The sequence below is a fragment of the Crotalus tigris genome, unplaced genomic scaffold (assembly GCF_016545835.1).
Source record: "Crotalus tigris isolate CLP2741 ecotype Arizona unplaced genomic scaffold, ASM1654583v1 scf7180000024437.13266115, whole genome shotgun sequence".
Lineage (NCBI taxonomy): Eukaryota > Metazoa > Chordata > Lepidosauria > Squamata > Viperidae > Crotalus > Crotalus tigris.
Window position 1 is genome coordinate 12,376,676 of NW_024100606.1, and position 19,881 is coordinate 12,396,556.

Sequence of the window (19,881 nt, forward strand, 5' to 3'; positions counted from 1 at the left end):
TTTTAAAAATACTTTCCAGTATTGCTCTTTAATATTTTTATTTAAAGCTTATAAATTACCATTCTGTTCAAAGCTGGACTGACAAGCTGATACCTGAAATCAAATATGGATGTTTTTACTATCCAGAAAAAGTTAGCAGTAGTTTAACTCTCAAGTAAACATATTGGAGAGAGTAAATATATTGGTGTAACAGTTAAAGCATCAGGCTAGAAACCAGAAGAGTGTGAGTTCAAGTCCTGCTTTTGACATAGCATCAAATTTGTACGAGATGGAAGAAGGACTTCCAAGGTCTGTCCTATTCCTATGATTCTGGGAGGGCAGCTGGATGATCTTAGGCTAATCACTCTCTCAGAAGATGAAGGTAATGTCAAACCACTTCCAAAATCTTGCTGAGAAAATTACAAGGACTTGTTCAGATAGTTGCCCGAAGTTAAAAACTGATATGTAGGCACTCCACAAACCAACCAACCAACCAACCAACCAACCAACCAACCAACCAACCAACCAACCAACCAACCAACTTGATAAGTTAATATATTGTAAATGTGTTACATTATATGTGTTTGTTCTAACAGTGTATGCAAATCTTTTTAGAATTTGAATGTTTGACAAGTGAATGATTGCTAAACGGGAAAGGGACAGGTGTAAAAGTGTGAGAAACAAAATATCTGCAATATGTTTGGGCAGTTTTTTCCTTGCTTTTTGTTAATAAGCAACCATAAACCTGTCTTAACTTTTCTTGGTAAACAGTGTATAACATTTATATTGAACTATGAATCAAAAATATACTTTGCCATGCAACAGTAATAGCTTATACAAAAATGAGCAACTTCAGTAGAAGTGGTAGCAAGGAAATAAATTTTTATACAATTAGATTTAGTAAATCCATAAAAAACAGAAAGCCAAGTGAACTGAGCACTGACCAAGAGGCCCTGGAAATGTTCTAGTATGTTAATTAACATGCTTTATAAAAAGTTTATGTACCACAACGAGAACTTGTCTGTATGAATCAGACTTATGTATTATAAAGCTACTGTGAAAAGGGAATCATTTTATGGAAGTGTATTAGGGAGAGTTGAGCTTGATTCTTAGAGACAGTATCCGTGCAATCGTAATATAGAAATGGTTTGTAATTGCTGCCTTCTGGATCCTTCCATTTAGCCTACATTCCACGGCGATTCAGGCCAGGCCCTGTTTAGTTTTTAAAGTTCCAGAGATGGCTAGAAGCTGCCACCTTCTGAAGCTAGTAAAACCAAAAAAATAATAAATCAAGAAGTCTCCAATAAATCCCACATCCACTTAGGTGGCATGCCAAATTGTAGTTCATTCAATAAGCCAATAATAAATTACAATTTATTGTGGAATTTCCCCAAATATAAGCATTTTTGAGTTTCACAGTTGACTTCATATTTGCTGTTTGTTGTCAATGTCATAGTGCAGAACACTTGGGAATCAAAATGTGGATATCTTATATATCCCGAACTGGAATACATCTGGAAGACATTAGACTGGACAAAGTTTTTCTAGATTAACTGGGATTTGAGTATAATAGTAAGCTATAGCCTCCCCTCCCCACTCCCAAAAAAGCAAGAAAATGTGGAGAAGTAAAGTTCATACAGCAAATTTATGCATCCAGTTAATTGAGACAAAAATATAGCGGTCTGCTATTCTGCTGAGAAAAAACATTCATATGACATGCTGGAACAACCCATACTGCTATCTCAGTGGCACTTAGGGCATGGAGTTTTTCTGATCTACATAGTGCTTTCTTTACAAGGCTTAACATACTTTATAATGCCAAAAATTAAGATTTTTTTCAGATGATATTAGAAGATATACTAAGAGTTTGATTACTCACTTAGTAAAATGTTTTTTTCATATGTGTATTCTTTTCTCCATAGAAATTTCTGAGACTGCAGTTTTGGCCATAAAATATGGCTATGTGTGGCTTGTATAAATTCTATATGTTTTTAGTTATATCTGCGGAAGGTTGCCTTGAGTTCTTTGACAAATGCAGTCTACATGGCAGACATGATAGCAATCACTCAGTCAAGAGATTTTACCAATTTTGTAAATAACAGCCTTGTAGAGCATTATGCATACTTGGAACATTTTGTCTCTTGTGCAAGGCAACAATTTTAGCTAAATCTAGTAGTAATAAGCTTTAAAGATTCTATGACATTTACTCTAGCACACTGGCAATCTCTGTCATGAATATGTATCATTGAGGATTACTTTGCGTCTTAGTGAAAATTTGTTGTTAATATATTATATGCTGCCTGGTACATACTTTAGTGTTATTAGATAAGTCAATATATAGGTAGATACAAAAACAGCAGACAGACACATTGATAACTATAGATGTATATAGGTGATATGTATATGTATACATATATGCAAAGAAAGAGTACAATTGGTTAAATGTGATGTTTTCCATTCCCATATGAATTTGTATATTTTTTTCAGTTTTTTCCCCTGACAATATTCTTTGCCAAAAATGAATAAGGGAATCACTATGGTTTTTTTTAAAGTATAATAAAAAAAGCTTGAAAAATACTATATTTCCAAGTAAGCTGATTTTAGGAGATTTATAGATTTATTTTTAAAACTTCTTTTTTTATGCAATCTGCTCTAACAGTCTGATCACAAAGAAGTAATCCTGCTTAGTATAATGATAAATGTAAAAGCTAACATTTCATAAATGTATATTATTATTATGGTGAATGAAACAATATTTTTGAAATGTCTAGTATTTAAATTTATATAGTGTTATGGTTTAAAAATTCAGTTTTCTTTCTCCCAGTGTCAAGGACTGTTTCATTATTTAAAATTGTCTTTAAGTTAGAAAAAGGAAAAAAATCTTATCTACAGGTTTGCCATTTAAAAACCATAATTTACATTTAAATGGCACTTATATGTCAGCAATTATTGCATTTTTTCTTAAAAGTGCATGTGAAAGCATACTGAGGTTTTGAGATTTTTTTAATTTATGTCTGTAATTTAAATGCAATTTTCATTTAGTACTGTAAAAATAATATAGCAATCTTTCTAATTTCTAATACATTTAGAATAAATGGAAAAATTGCAACAGTTCTTTAAATAAACCTAAATGAAAACACAATTGTATTGGAATTAAATAAAATATATCTATCTATTTTTATTTAAATTTAGGCTTGAATCATATATCAGGGGTATATAGATAGAGATATAGATATAGATATAGATATAGATATAGATCAGGGGTGTCAAACTGCCGGCCAAGACAGCTCCGATCACACTTTGCTCGCACAAGCACGAAGCCAAAGACCCCAGCCTGAAGATGATGAGTGGGACCTTGTCGAAACGTCGCCAAGATACTCTCAATCTTACATGGGAAAAGACCCGAATACACCAAGACCTGCATACCTATACTCGTGAAAAGCTACGAAAACATGTGTGTGTGTGTGTGTGTGTGTGTGTGTGTGTGTGTGTGTGTGCGCATGTATATGTATATATGTATATGTTGACCTTCTCAAATTGCAAAAGTTTCAAGGGGCATGCTGAGTTTTGGTATGTTTAATTAGCCAGGAGATTTATGCAGTTTTTTTGGGAGTCAGATTAGTAGAGGGGTTTAGAATTTCTCCCTCTGACTGCTGACGTACAAAATCTGTTTTCTATATGCATGTAAACAGTTAGAGTACCGTAGTGTATTTCCTTAGGAAATTTCTTTGGATACTGCATAACTTTTGCTGCCAGTGTTTAGGTGCTGGATGCAGAATCACTATTATTGAAATCCTCAAAATTTGTTGGAATTTTACATCTGGAATTTTAAGAATGTCTTGGGCATACTCATAAATGGTCTGCCATGGTTGTCACCAGCAACCATAAAAATACCTATATGGCCAGTTAGGAACAGCCTTTGCAGTAACTGAAACTTTTCCAAAGAATACAGTTGTTTTAACACTTCAACCAGAGATGTTTTCCCATGTACTTCCATGGTCTGCAATGCTTTGCCCAACTGGCTATTTGTCAGAAAGTTCTCATGATATGAATTTAGATTAACTTTCTGTGTTCTGGTAGTTTATATTGTTCCAGGTGATAGGCTGCCATTTTAGTTGTGAAAGAAAGAAAATACGAAAACTTTGATATGAAGTGCTCTGGGATATCCATTTTATTAAAGTCATTCCCTTGTATATAGGGAATAGGTCTATTGTAAGAATTTTAATATATTCCTTCCATCTCTGATTTTTTTGAACCAGTTACTGTATGTCCATAGGGATCTTTTAATGTACCAATCTGAGTTTGGAGCGTTCTTTTAATTTGGAGATCCTTTGGGAAACTTTCCCTGTTTCTGATTTCAGTGTATTTAGAGAAATTGTTGTAATACTGCTCAAGCTCCCTGAAATTCTTTGTTAAGTTTCTTCATATCTTTGTCTTTCTTGGCTTTAGCTTGTCTCTCTTTATTGGAAATTCTCACTGTTTATTCTGGCATATACAAGTAATCACTGAGTTACGACAATTCACTTAGTGACTATTCAAAGCTATGATCTAACCACCCCCCAGTAGTTACAACAGTGCTGAAATTACAAATGTTGCAGCATGATGGCAGTCATTCACACTAATAATACAAATGACTGCAGAGTCTCTGCAACATTTGCCCTGCCTATTCCTCCATTCCCTGCTGGGTCTCTACAGGTACTAGGTCTGTGGATACTCTCATTGCGATGATCCAGGGAACCTTCCATTTCTTGGCCTTTTCGTTGCTTCGGGCCTTCAGTGCATTTGCAGAGAATGGAGGCCTACTGATCTCACGTCATCTCACAGTACTTTAGGCCTCTATTCTCTGCAAATGGAGGCCTGGATGAGATCTGTCGCAAAAGGCTTTGCGAACAGCGGGAAGGCCTGAAATATTGAAACAACTGTGTGTGTCCCTCCAGGCCTCCTTTCTCGACAGCAATAGAGATCCATTTTTGCCAGCAAAGTGCTTGAGGTGGCCTTGCTGATGAGAACAGAGATCTCTCCGGGCTCCTTTCTCATTGGCAAAGGCCTCCTTAAGCACTTTGCTAATGAAAAGGGAGCCCGGAGGAAAGCGTGCATCCCTCCAGGCCTTTGTTCTCGTTGGCAAAGGCTTCCTCAAGCCCTATGGGGTTCTTTGAGGCAGCACCCCATAGATGCATAAACACTTTATGGCCAGAACCTGAAAGCTTCTGGGTGCCCTGATCTCATGTGACTTCAGGCACCCGCTCACTTTTGCAGAGAATAGGGCTTGAAGTCCCATGAGATAAAGGCACCCAGAAGCTTCCAATCTGTGCACAAAAAGTGTTTGCACTTAAATGGAAGGCTTGGAGCAACACAATTTTGCTGCCCCAAATCTCCCTTTGGCTTGCAAATGCTTTTCCTTGCCAAGCCTGGAAGCCTTTGAAGGAGATTTATCAAGGCTGCCTGCCGCTCCAGAAATGAGTCAAAGAAGCCAAGCAGGGCACGTTCATCCGGCTCTCCCTCTGCTCTCACTGCTCACTGGGAGCAGGCAAAAAACAGAGAGGCTGGAGAGGATCATTATTAGCCATCATTAGGTTCCCTGGCATTTCCCATCCTGAGCTACCTCATGTGCACTTAACAACCTGAATATTCGATTAGTGAATGCATGGGCGAAAGGAGCGAGTGATTATGGTCAACTTACGCAATCCACTCCTATGAATCCTTGGTTTACGAATGTAATTGGCAGGCTCTATTACATTTGTAACTTGAGGACTACCTGTAATTTACTTTGTTTCATGTCAATCTCTTTCTACACTTGACCTTAAAAATTGTTCCATTTCATTTGATAGTTCTTTCTGTTCCTTTTCAATAAGGTTCAGGACTTCAAGACAGTTCCTAAAAGTTGTTATTGGAAGTGTTTAGGTATATGTCAAGATCACATTATGAAAACTGGTTGGCTTTATTCTTCCGCTTTATATTGCCTTGAAACTTGAATGATTTATAATATACTCTACAATTAGCCCTTGACCACAACTTTGCTTATACCTGATCTCTTCTTCCTCTTTATACAAAAAAATATAGTGAACTTGATTTCTGGGTGTTCTATTACACTGGTTGAATAAGAATTTGTTGTAGTGGTCTAATCTTTGGTTTCCCAATGTTTTCTTCAATCTCCTAAAGCAATTTACTGCCCCAAGTTTCCAGAATAAAAGGATATGCCTCTTTCCTGAATCCATAGCACACAAATTTATTTATTTTTTTACTTCTGTTTTGCTTTGAGGACAGGTAGACATTGAGCTGTGCCCCTTTACAAGTTTTGTTTTCAATGTTCTTTCAGAACTTGAGACTACTACTTTGCTTTGAATCTTACTGACATTTTTTTTCTAACGATTATAAAAGCTGATGGAATGGACTTTGGCAAGTAATATGTTTCAGATACATTGGCATCCATAATAAATTATAGATAGTTATAGCGATTGTTTTTCCCATAACTACCTATAATTGCAAATGCTGGACAATAGAAGAAGCAAATAGAAAAAAAGGAGCGTTGGCTTACCTGAACGCCTGTTCTCAGCATGATGATGAAGAATCCACCAATGGGTTATTTCAGTCCTCCTGCCCAATCAGACCAAGTTGTCACCCCTCCTCATTATCTGGGACCCCTCAGTTTTCATCGACGGCATAGCCAATGACAACAGTTCGACATGATGACTTTCAAGCAGGTATTAAAAGAAACTAACATAACAAGTATCCTACCTGAACCTGACTGACACCTAATAGGGGAGGGTGTGGATTCTTCATCATCATGCTGAGAACAGGCTTTCAGGTAAGCCAACGCTCCTTCTCCAGCCTGATGACTGAAGAATCCACCAATGGGATGTACCAAAGCATCCGGAGTCCCTAAGGGTGGGAGTCAGTTGGGGCCGGACCCCCAGGTGGTGTGACTACTTGTTGTAAAATACACCTACCAAAAGCAGCCTCAGCCGACACAAATTTGTCTAAACGGTAATGTCTAATGAAAGGTGATGGCGAAGACTATGTTGCCGCCCTGCAAATGTCCTCAATAGATGCCTGGGTTGCCCATGTCGCAGTTGTGGCAGCACTGCGGGTGGAGTGAGCCGTCACATGAGGTGGAAGCTGACACCTTTTAACCCATTGAAGAAGGCTGAAAGGACACGAACAGGGCTTCAGACTTATAGAAAGGCGCTGTGCGCTTGATATAATGTCGTAAGGCTCTCCTTACATCCAGAGTGTGCCAATGCCATTCCAATTCATTTGACGAGTGAGGACAGAAATTTGGAAGGATGACCTCCCGTGCTCTATGGAAAATCGTATTAACTTTTGGGATGAATGAAGGGTCTAGCCTGAGAACCACCCTGTCCTCATGAAACATGCACAGATCCTCCCTAACTGACAAGGCAGCTAATTCGGAAATGCGCCTAGCCGAGGTAATAGCAATCAGAAAGGAGACCTTGAGTGACAAGTGTCGCAACAAACAAACGTTTTGAGTGGTTCAAAGGGAGATGAGGTTAGTGCCTGAAGAACTCGAGGTAAGTCCCAGGATGGATACCTATGAATCACAGGCGGTCTACTATTCATGACTCCCTTAAGGAAGGCCCGGATGGTAGGATGCCTTGATAAAAACTCTGAGGAATCCCATGAGAGTACTGAGGAAAGTGCGGCTAACTGTCTGCATATAGTGTTGGGTGCCAGCCCTTTGTTGACGCCCTCCATTAAATATTCCAGTACCCTGGGAATAGTCACTTGTGATAGACTTACGTGATTCTTGTCGCATCAGTATGATCATAAATGCATTTCGTTGCTGGTTTCCTGGCCGCCTGGATCATAGCGATCACCTCTGCCGAATAAGACTCCCTAGTCAGGGTACGGCGTTCAAATGCCAGGCGGTCAATTGAAGCCATTGGGGGTCTGGATGTTGGAGATCCCCCTGTGTCAGCCGTATTTGGTTGTCGGGAATCCTCCACGGGGCTGAGTATGAAAGACTCACCAGGTCCGCGAACCATGGTCTCCTGGGCCAGTAAGGAGTGATGAAGACCACTTCCGCCTGCTCCTTCAGGATCTTCCTGATTACTGCTGGAAGCAGAGGCAACGGGGGAAAGGCATACAAGAGACCTTGTGGCCACCTGCTGCGCAGCGCATCTGTCCCCTCTGCTCCCCGGGAAGGGAACTGAGAAAAGAATCTGGGCAGCTGAGCATTCCCTGAGGAGGCAAACAGGTCCACGATCGGACGACCAAATCTGTCCGATATCTCCCTGAAGATATCTGGATGTAACATCCACTCTGAATGATCCACTATTGACCTGCTGAGAAAGTCTGCCTGTCGATTTGCCTCTCTCGAGATATGCTCGGCCCTGATGGAAAGAAGGTGTTTCTCTGCCCATGAACTCAATGCTCGAGCCTCCGTCCTGAGGGATTTGGACCGGGTGCCCCCTTGCCGATTTACGTGAGCTTTTGCAGCCATGTTGTCTGTTTGGACCAGTACATGCTGGCACCTGACTACAGTATGGAATTTTTGGAGAGCTAGATGTATTGCCCTGAGCTCTAACCAGTTTATACTGTGTTTGAGGTCTGTTTGTGACCACCGACCCTGAGCTATCTGGGATTGGAGATGTGCCCTCCAACCAAAGAGACTTGCGTCCATGGTCACCTGAACTCAACTGGGCTCCTTGAACAGGATCCCCTTGTGAATAGCCAACGAAGTCCACCAGCCAAGTGAGAGACGTACCTGATGAGGAACCCTGACCAACCGATTGGATGTACTGGTATGCTGTCTCTGATATGGAAGCAGGAACCACTGCAGGTCCCGGGCATGTAGCCGGGCCCACGGCACTATTTCTATGCTTGCCCAGGAGTTGAGAAAGCGTAGCCAATGACACAGCCCTGTCTCTGCTCACCCTGCGTGCCAGATCTCTGATGCTCCTGCACCTCTCCTTTGACAAGTACATGAGACACGAGTCTGTGTCTATCACTGCTCCCAGATGAAGCAGGCGGGTAGAGGCTGGCTCTTTTTGAAATTTATCAGGAAGCCGTGGTTCTGCAGGGTCCTTATGATGAGGGCCAAATCCGACTGGGCGGCTGAGACTGACAGGGACTGGATCAGGATGTCGTCCAGATAACACTGGACCCGTACTGAGACCAGCCTTAAGTGAGCTGCCAACACTGCCAGGATTTTGGTAAAGACCTTGGGGGCTGAGGAGAGGCCAAACGGAAGGGCTCTGTATTGAAAGTGTCGGTTGAGGTAACAGAATCACAGGTACCTGCGATGATCTGGAAGGATAGGAATGTGTAGGTATGCCTCCTTTAGATCGATTGAGGTCAATAGATCTCCCCGCCTGATGCTGGTTAAAATGGAATGTAACATTTGCATTTTGAACCTCTTGTATTAAAGGTGGAGGTTCAGTCCCTTGAGATCGAGAATTGCCCTCCATCCCCCAGAGGATTTTGGGACTATAAACAGGATGGAGTAATACCCCAGCCCCGCCTGGTTCGAGGGAATCTCCTCTATTGCCTTGATGGTGAGTAGGTGTTGGATAGCATCTTCCATGAGCCCTCTTTTTACAGGGTTTCTCATGTCTGGGTAAGACACGAAGTGATCTAATGGCATGGATTTGAACTCCAGGGACAGGCCTTCTCTGATAGTGCGCAGAGCCCAGGAGTCTGTGGTCGTGTTTTCCCATTGGCGTATGAAGAGAGTGAGTCTGCCGCCAATGGGAGGGGTTGCCTCTGAGTCGTTTTCCGCGATGGAAGGGGCGACCCCCTCTGCCACGAAAGGAATGTTTAATTTGTGGCTGGTACCTGGTTCTGTCCCTATAATCTGCCCTATCAAATGAGCACTCAGGCTTAGGAGCTGGTGGCCGGTATGGTTGCCCAGACTCTGTTGCGGCCCGGTCCGAAAGGAGTGTTGGCGATTATAAGGGAGGAACCGTCTGGTAGTTCTCCTTGCTACATGAGAAATGACTTTTTATTTGTTTGTTCTCAATGAGATATGGCGTTAGGGCCTCCCCAAATAATCTGTCACCTGTGAAGGGGGCTGTGGCTGTGCGCCACTTATGTTTGCTTTCAGCTCTCCAGTTTTTTAGCCACAGAAGCCTCCTAGCGACTACGCTGGAAGCCATTGCTCGGGCTGAATGTTTGGCCGAATACAGGGAGACATCCGCCATATACTCGGATGTGGCTAATAATTTGGTCAAATCCTGATGGATCCTGGTTTTTTCCAGTGGAATTCTTTCCTGTAATTGATGAAGCCAGGTAATAGAGATCTTTGCAAAGAAGGAAGTGGCCGTTGCTGCCTTAGTTGCCCAGGCAGATGCCAAATGTGCCTTGCGCAAGGCCATTTTGCATTTTTTATCTTCTGCCTTAAGGGCATCCGATACATCTGCCAGGAGACTGGCAGTCGAAAATAGTGGGGCCAGAGATTCATCTACCTTTGGAACCTCTAAGAGGTCTGCTAAAGTCTTTGTAATGTCTACTATTTTGCGCTCAGTCACACCTTGAGTCAGCTGAGCAGCAGTGACTCCCACTGTCCCTGAATATTTTTGAGGAATAACGGGGGACAGGGAATTTGGAGGTGTTTGTCTACTGGTTCAGCAAACAGGGGATTAGGTTGAGGGTTTGGGACCTGGTGGGAGGAAAGCTTACTCGCTTCATAGGTTCTGTGCAGCAAGGCAGGAAAAAGTGAAGCATTGAACAGTCCTGACATAGGCTGAGATTCATAAGTGGGTCCCTCGCAGTCCGACCAACCATCCTTACCTCCCTCATAATCTGAAACATTAGAGTCAGAATCAGGAGAATGGGATGGGGAGACCATACCTGATCGATCTAGTGAAGGATGTGTAGCGGTTATTGGTGCAGAAGAAGGCCCCGGAATGGGAGAGGTCTGCTGGTGACCCGCTGACGCCATGGCTTGGAACACAGCCTGTGATATCCACTGTCGGAGCTGGTCGGAGAAAGACTGCTCTAGCAGAGGCCTTAACCCCACAGCAGGTGGTGTGATAGCAGCGGTGGGTGCTGCCGATGGGCTGGGCAAATTAAGGTCCTCCCCAAACAGAGGTGGTCCTACCTGACCAAAGGTCTGAATCAGGACCTGCTGATGCACATTCTCAGGTGACCAAGCTCTCGAAGTGGACAGTTGAGGCACTCCTGTGTCAGGTAGTGTGGGGCTTGAAAGTTCAAGACCTCTTTCAGATAAGTGCTGGGCCCGAGAGAATTGCTTCTCCAGGGCTCTGTGTGTACGGTTGGCCTGCCTTCGCTTGCCGTGCCAGCTCTCCTGCCGTGCTTAGATTTGGTTTTGGCCTTACCTGAAGGTGCCTCTGGTGCCAGCTCAGCTTGGACGGGGGTGATGTTTGTGTCCAAAGGATGTGGCTCAGTGTTTTCTGCCATTTCCATTGAGATGCAACCCAAAGGTGACTTTCTGACTGTCTTGGTCTGCAAGGGACGTCAGAGATCCCGTGAAGGGGGACTGACTTCACGTGAATTGTCGTGAGTCGGCCCACTGGCTAACCTGAACTCACGATTGGTGCAGAAGCGCCCATCACTCTGCAATGGTTGGTGGTGAAATCACACGTGTCCCACAATAGTGGCGATGGTCAGGATCATGAAGCAGCCACTAGATGCAGAAGGGCAGACAGGCAATATGGCGATCAGGCCTGAAGGACCGGTGCCGCTGCTGAATCCACACTCTTGTGATAACAGCTGTCTTCAATAGGGAGGTAATTTCTGAAACACTAAGGCTCAAAATGAAATTAATACAAATGATGTCAATGTATGCAAGTTCTGTGAACTATGCTAAGCAAGCCCCCCCTTTTTTGCACTCACACAAAATGGCGTCCAAGCCTGGGTGTGAAATGGGCGTTGCCCAGAGGAAATATGTCCCCAAAATGGCGGACGTTCTAGGTTCTATGAGGGAGAAGGAGGGGGGGAAGGGAACGGGAAGAGGAGACTAAGCCGAGCCTCCAATACAGTCCAAAGTAGCTAAAATCAAATGGGGCTAAATTTGAGGCTTTCTGCCTATTCAGGGAACTGAGTTGGAAATTGCGCCTAACAGCTGTCAGGTGCGAAAATGCTCACCGCCGCACTACGAGGATCCCTCCTCTTCAGCAGTCACAAGCAAATAAAAAAGTTAGCAAAAGGGATTTTCCCCATTGCTCGCTCTAGCAAGCCCCTTACAGATGTTGTAGCAAATCAAAATTTTTGTCAAAAAGGTGTTCCTGGGATCCAAAATGGCGGCCCCTATAAGGATCCCTGACCGAGCCTGGTCATAGAAAAAGCCACGAGGCTTCAAAATGGCGGGCACCAGACGAAAGAACAACACGCGCGCTTACTGGGAAGGTAAACAAGCAATCCCCCTATAACCTGTATGAAGGGAAACTCTCCCCACTTTTTAAAATAAGAATTCTTGTAATGATTCAGCAAACTGCTGGATTCGGAAAAGGGAAAGAGCCCCCCCCCCCAGTCCTGGAGAGGAGTCCTACCCTATCCCTGAAGGGAGGGAACTAGTTCAGAAGTTCCAGAAAGGAAAATAATCTCTACTAATTCTCCTAATCTTAAGAATCCACCAATGAATCTGTAAAATCTAGTCTGACCTGCTCCAAACGACAGAGAGTCAAGATATCACATCCTCATGGGCGAAAGACCAAGATGAAAACTGGGAGGTCTCAGATAATGAGGAGGCGTGACAACTTGACAACTTGGTCTGATTGGGCAGGAAGACTGAAATAATCCATTGGTGGATTCTTCAGTCATCATGCTGGAGAAAACCAGGTTCATTTGAATTACGGGTTTGGAGAGAGCTACAAGGTATACCTTGAGCAGCAAAAATAACAGGCAAGTTGATTATAGATTACATCAAGCTTGACATTTCACTGGAAGCTAAGATTAACAACCTAAGATTGTCTTATTTTTGTCATGTCATGCAGTCTTATTCTTTAGAAAAATAAACTATGGTAGGAATGGCTAGAAGCACTTGAAAATGAGGCTGACAAAGAATTTGCTGGATAGATGCCATGGATTTAAAAAGATGCCATTTTAAACATTGAGACTTTGTGAATTAGAAAATGGTAAAACACGAGGAACTCTTGGAGAAAGTTGATATGTAGAATTTTTGAATGTTGGATGTAACTGAACAGATAAAGGAGAGATACGAGCATTCATTGATGCCCTCATAGTTTAAGCTTTGTCAACAGACTATGTCATTTTTAAACTTTATAATATGTGGAATGGCCTTCAGATTGACAAATAAAGATTGAAGACTGATATTGTATAAATTGTGGCTTTCTTTTTTACATCAAGTGGCTTTTTTGATAAATATGTTGCAACATTGAAGAAGTCTATTTATTCCATGGAATCCTTTAAAGTAATCTTTTCTGTGCTGTATGTCGAACCATCTGCTGGTTTAAAGAGTTGTGAGTTGCAGTTCAACATTACTACAGAGCTCTAGATTTGGAAAATCTGCTTTAAATGGTGACACAGAGCACATTTAAATCCTATCTTATTTTGTTTTCAGATTGGCACCATCAATAGTACTGGCTAAGCTTAATCCCTGCCCTAGAAAGACAAGTCTAATTGTTTGATAAATTGTTATAAATATTATAATAAAGACGATCTGTGGCTCAGAGAAAGTAACACTACATATTTATGAATAGGTTGCACAGTGGATAACATAAATTGAAAAAAACAAAACAAAAAATAAACAGCACACTTTCGAAGAAACTCTAGGCTCCAACACATACAAGAAATTCCTCATATGAATTTCTTCTTTATATATTGTAATGAAAAAAGATTGCAGATACATGTTTTTGCATGTAGGAATGTTATTTTTTATTTTTTATTTATTTTTTTATTAAAAGTTTTACAATTTTACAATAAAATCCCTCTCCCACTACCTTCCTACCCATCCAAAAACCCTCCCCCCCCTTTCCCAGAGCTGAATACAGGGTTAACTAGAACTAAGAATACAAAACATTTAAACTTAAGTAAACCTCAAACAAAAATTACATTAAAAAAAATCCAATATATATATATAATAAAAAAGTCCAATATATATGTATAATAAAAAAATACTTATTATCTTAAACTTTAAACTTTAAACATAAATTATTCAAAAGCTAAATAATATCTTTTAATATCATACTTATACTGTATAAAATTTATCCATCTTTTCCACACCAAGAGATATTTCTCTTGTGATTGATCTTTCAAATAAGCCGAAATTTTTGCCATTTCAGATAAATAAGAAACTTTAAAAAACCATTCCTCCAAGGTAGGCAAAAATTCCTTCTTCCAATATTGTCCTATCAACAACCTTGCTGCTGTAATTAAATTTAACATTAAAATAATTTCTTTATCATCACAATCAACAATAATACCTAACAAAAACAATTGTGGAGTGAATTTTATCCTTCTCTTAAAATTTTTTTGAATATTCCACCATATCTTTATCCAAAAAGCTTTTATACTTTTACATGACCACCAAATATGATAATACGTTGCATCCAAACAACCACATCTCCAACATTTAGGTTGCAAATTTGAATACATACGAGACATCTTTTGTGGATCAAGGTGCCATCTGTAAAACATTTTATAAAAATTTTCCCGTAAATTTTGAGCTTGTGTGAATTTAACATCAGGAATGTTATTTTTTTTATTGAAGTGCCTGTAAATGAACTTCCTTTTTGAATTTGAGATACATTTGCATGCAGATCAGACCCAAGTCTCTGGATCTGACTATTTGATTCCAGTCACTAATCAGATAACACATAAAAAGGCCCAACAAAACATCAAGAGATGAAAGAATCTGCTGAAAATAATAATTAAGGGAAGCAGTGGTGTTTAGAAAAAGTTAGAAAAGATGAGACCAAATAATGCAATTATTAAGAATTATTAAGAATATGGAGGGAACCGACAAATGGAAAGATGGAACTGTTTAATGCAAGATGGAAAAATAACTCACATGAAAATAATTTAATGTAATGAATAAAACTGTAAATCAGTTACCATTACCATTTCTTCATTAATCAACACCAAAGACGTATTCATATAAGTTTCTGGAAATTGGCAGTATATGAATATGCTTTGTAATTAGAAACAAGGTGGTTTTTTTTTTTTTTTTTTTTGCCAGAATATACAAGCATTCCACCACGGCTGCTGATATTTCTTTATAGCTCTCGTAAAATACAGTTCAGAACTTGTAGCAAGAGCTATCTTAGAGTGGCAAGAGTCACATAAATTTTGTTATTCTGTTGAATATTTTATTTGTGCCATAGAGCAAAATATTGTTCTTCTTCCCAAATGTAACTCTGCAGGCCTTTTGCAATGAGCCTCTTGCTCACTGTATCATTACAGTGGCTACTGTTTCCAATTTCTTGAAAGACCCTCCTCCTTTATGATCTTGCATAGTATTCTCAATATAGCAAGTAGAGTGTCAGATGTTCTCACCTGTATACTGAGTGGGATTGTTGATATTCTTCCTGGGAGATTGCTGATTACAAAGTCCTCTCAGAACAGAAGCTGGAGTGGATAATATTTTTGCCAATCCTATTAGGACAAGCACATCCTACTCATATCGACAGAGAAGGCCTATTCGGATACCATCAGTCAAAGAACTCTGACTGTTGGGATCCAGAAGAAGAGCCTTATTCTTTGCTCTAGGGGGCAGCGGTCCCCAACCCCCGGTCCATGGACTGGTACTGGGCTGTGGCATGCCAGCAACCGGTCCACACAAAGAAGCAAAGCCCCATCCGAGGGATACAGGCAGCACACAAAACCATGCCCTTCCAGTCTGCGGAAAAATATCTCTCCATGGAACCAATCTCTGGTGCCCAAAAGGTTGGGGACCTTTGCTCTAGGGTAAGATCTGCCCATCCTCCTATCCTTTTTCAGGAGCCAGAAGATCTGACTCTGCCCGTTGGCCTGGGGTTCAAATGGGGGAATTCCACTCTGGAGGTGGCTGCTGGATTGATGGCAGACACCTGCCCTCCCCTTTACTCTCTTCTCTACTTGTCCATCTTTTTGTTACCATATTGTTGTATTCACATTATATTTTTCACTACTTATTTTATTGTTCTGTTATTTTATTTCTGTTTTGTTTACACTCTTTTTATTTTTTACTTTTTATTATTGTAAGTTGCCTAGAGCAGGGCTTTTCAACCAGTGGTACATTGGCACCTGGCAGGTGGTACACAACCATCTTAGAAAAGTGGTAGCGGGGGAGTGGAATGAGCTGAACCAGTGGCAGCACCGCACAAGCCTGAGCGAGAGATGGCTGGAGCTGCAGGGCTGTCATGGCTCAGCAGAAGTGCCAGGATCAGTGCCAGGCTCCACCTGGAGCTCAGCGCTGATCCTGGCCCTTCTGCTGAGCCCAGAAGAAGCGCTGATCAGCTGGAATGTTGCAGCATCCCCAGGGTCTTGTGATTTACATTCAGATGCTTGGCAACTGATTCATATTTATGACAGTCACAGTGTCCCAGGATCATGTGAAGTGACCAAAACCTGCTGCAACCACCCAGCAGATGGGGGGAACAAAAACCAAACACCCCCCACCCCACCTGCCAATCCTCAACAGAAATGCTGACAACAATGAAAACCTTGGACAGGAGGAAGAGCGTGGCTGGGTGGGCAGACAGGTGTCTTGCTCGGCTGTGGCTTGGGGGGCACTTTTTCAGTGCTATTGTAACTTCGAACAGTCACTAAGCGAACTGTTGTAAGTCGAGGACTAACTGTACTTTATCACTTTTTTCCTTTTTTTTTTTTTTGGTCATCAAGTTTTTGACACCTTGCTAAGTGACTGGTGGTACTCGGATGTTGCCATATCCTAAACGTGGTACAATGGGTGAAAAGGTTGAAAAGCCCTGGCCTAGAATAGCCTCAAAGTGAGTTAGGTAGCAAATAAATTCAACAAACAAGCAAACAAACAAATATTTGATAGGGTCTGAGGTTTGCAAAAACAAGGTTTTCTGGAAAATCAGCAAAATATATTGGATCAGCAAACTACAACCTTGGCAACTTAGGAAGAAGAGAGAGTAGGAGTCAGGAACAGTTGCCAGGAAAGAGGAATAGAGGTTTTATGGGTGTGTATACATGCATACATATATCCCCGTGTCTATGTATCTTTATACACTTCTGTACAGCCAGCATAGCTAGCCCCGTCTGTTCACCAGCCAGCAGAGTTAGCCTGAAAATATTAAACACCCGTTTCTTAAACCCACTCTATATGCAAACTATAGCTCTTTGATTAAATTGTTTGTAAGACTGCTGACTTGGACATTTTATGTACAGTATATCACCTCCTGTGATCCAAATTCAGGAAACAGTGATACCTGAGCATCCTAATCCTTTCAGTATTCTTCTCTTTGCCATTCACCAGATCCTATATGGACAGAATAGCTGAATGTGAAGATCTACTTAAACTGACTGACTAAATCAGCACTTTTTTTCCTGAATCATTAGGAAACCATATAGAAAATGACAGCTAGGGAGGAATGGCTAATACTTCCTTTTTCTCCAACCCAAAAGAACTATTGCACATAAATAGCACCATCTGTAAATTGTTCAGAAATGGAATCAAAACCTGGATGGCCCTTCAGAAGGCAGTGAGAATCCAATTATTTTATAAAGCATATAACGTTGGTGGAAGTGGTTCCTAAGGAAGGATGTTACAATGGCTTATGTAAGAGGGCCTTTTTTCTTATTGATGGTTTTCTATTCCACGTGGAACTGCATTTTTCCAGAAATCTAGACTCTAGGCACAAAAGACATAGCTCCCCTGGCATTTGGGCTGGAAGGTTAAGTAAATTCTGTTGACTGATTTTCTATTATATATTAGAATTGCTTTTTGCAACCTCAGACATTTGTTGCTTGGTTGTTGGTGTAATTATGCTCGATTTTAATTCTTGTATGCCACCCATTGCTATATGACAGGGGGCCAAATAAATCATGTAAAATGTGGATTAATAAATAAGTAATGCATATTTTTTGGTATATGTAAATCATTAAAGTTGGAAGTGTAGAAATGCCAAAGCAAATGATTAAATAAATAGCCCTGGAAATTGATAATCCTAGATTTTATGTCAACCGTAGTCCTTTAAGTCTTAAAAGGGATATATACATCTTAGGCTTTATTAAAATAACAAGAAATAGTTTCTTAATTTTGGATGGTTTCTTTTGAAACTAATTTTCTTCTACATGGACGTACAATGCTTAAACTTGCCCGCTATTGGGAGACTTTTGTGAACAATTATACTTCCTCCATGAATGCCTCCCCAAACAAACAATCCCCAAAAACATACGCTACCAACCATTAATCAACCACCCACAAGCATGGAAACTGGTCTTCCAAAATGGACACAAAATGCTTTGATTCATGATCATTGATGCCCACAACCATCTGGAAAAAATACCAATGCATCATTGACGAACAAAAAATCGCATGCCTCAACTACATCAGGTAAGATCTGACAAACACTTTAGAACGCACAATAAACAGGAATGCCAACAAAATATAAGCCCAAAATAAGCCCTAACTTACTACTAGAGAAACTCAATACCATCATTCCAAATCACAAGATAACAACTCAGAACCATGGATCAGAAATCTATCCAGCAGACCTCTATTTGACAACAAAAAGACCGTCCTCACACACGGCCTCAGTTTAAACCACAAAGATGCTGACCCCGTTGAATTCTTCACCAATCTCGAATCCATTCTATAAATGCACCACCTGGACCAAGAAATACAAGAAGACTTCAGACAAAAAAAATCATTCCCAATGTGCAACACAACAGACAAAATGAAATATTTAGCCAAAAGGAAAAGAGAGCACTAAAGACTGAAACAAGATGAAAGCATCGTTATCCTACCAGACAAAGGCAGACTGACAGTAATAATGGACAAAACTGACTATATCAGCAAAGCTGAAAAACATCTCAATGACACCAACACCTACCAAATAATTCACAATGATCCGACAAAACAGCTAAAGAGTAGAATTAAAGACACTATAAGACAGGGGTGTCAAATTCAATTTCATTGAGGGCCACCTCAGCATTGCGGTTGCCCTTGGGGGGCGGGGTGGGTGTGGCCAGGGTGGGTGCAGCCTACTGGGTGAGCATGGATGAAGTGGGTGTGGCCTATTGGGTGGGCATGGCCAGCTCTATATTGTTCGCGTCAAGGGTGCCTGTGGGGGCCTGGGCAGGTGTGGGACAGATCTGAGGGTCTCTGGCAGAAGGGGGTGGGACCGGGGCAAATGCCAAGGCATGGTGCATTTCTCCATTCCTCACAAAGGGTGATACCTCCCCAGCATGCACCCAGGAGCGGGGCCAACGCTGCAGGGGCTGGTTCCTCGCTGTTTCTGGACAGTCTTGTGGAGCTAAGATTGAATGCATTTCAGCATAGATGGCCAACCACAAAATTGTACATTGGCTCCTGGCCAGCCTGGGCCAGGGCCAAAACAGCGGGGGCCGTTCTCTTACTGTTTCCAGGATGGCTTCGCGAGCCACATGAAACCACTTCGTGCGCCACATCCAGCCCCTGGGCCTTGTGTTTGACATGTCTGCTCTAAGATAAATGAAAAAAGAAAAACAGCTAACACTGCTAGAGAGAAAGCAAATGCAACCACAAGAGTCCTCCATACTTAGGTTCTATGGACTCCCCAAAATACACAAGAATGGGATCCCCTTATACTCAATTGTGTCTCTACCTGGAACACCAATTTACAAAACTCTGCAGAGGAAACTCAGACACCTGGTCAATGACTCAATCCACTCAATAAATTCCCCAGAACAATTTCTCCAATGAATCAAACACACTAAAATCAACAAGGAAGAAATTATGGTCTCCTTCTACATTACAACTCTTCACCTTGATTGACATCAACCTGGCTAAACAAACCATATATCACCTACTCA

The 19,881-nt window shown here is 41.3% G+C and overlaps 1 protein-coding gene across 1 annotated transcript in view; it reads left to right on the forward strand.

Moving 5' to 3' along the window:
* Positions 1-18,347: 18,347 nt before the first annotated feature.
* LOC120302705 (fibulin-2-like) overlaps positions 18,348-19,881 on the forward strand; it is a 106,865-nt gene continuing 105,331 nt past the window's right edge. Inside the window, exon 1 of the mRNA XM_039331530.1 lies at positions 18,348-18,421. Coding sequence (XP_039187464.1) covers positions 18,348-18,421 — 74 coding nt within the window. The remainder of the gene's footprint in view (positions 18,422-19,881) is intronic.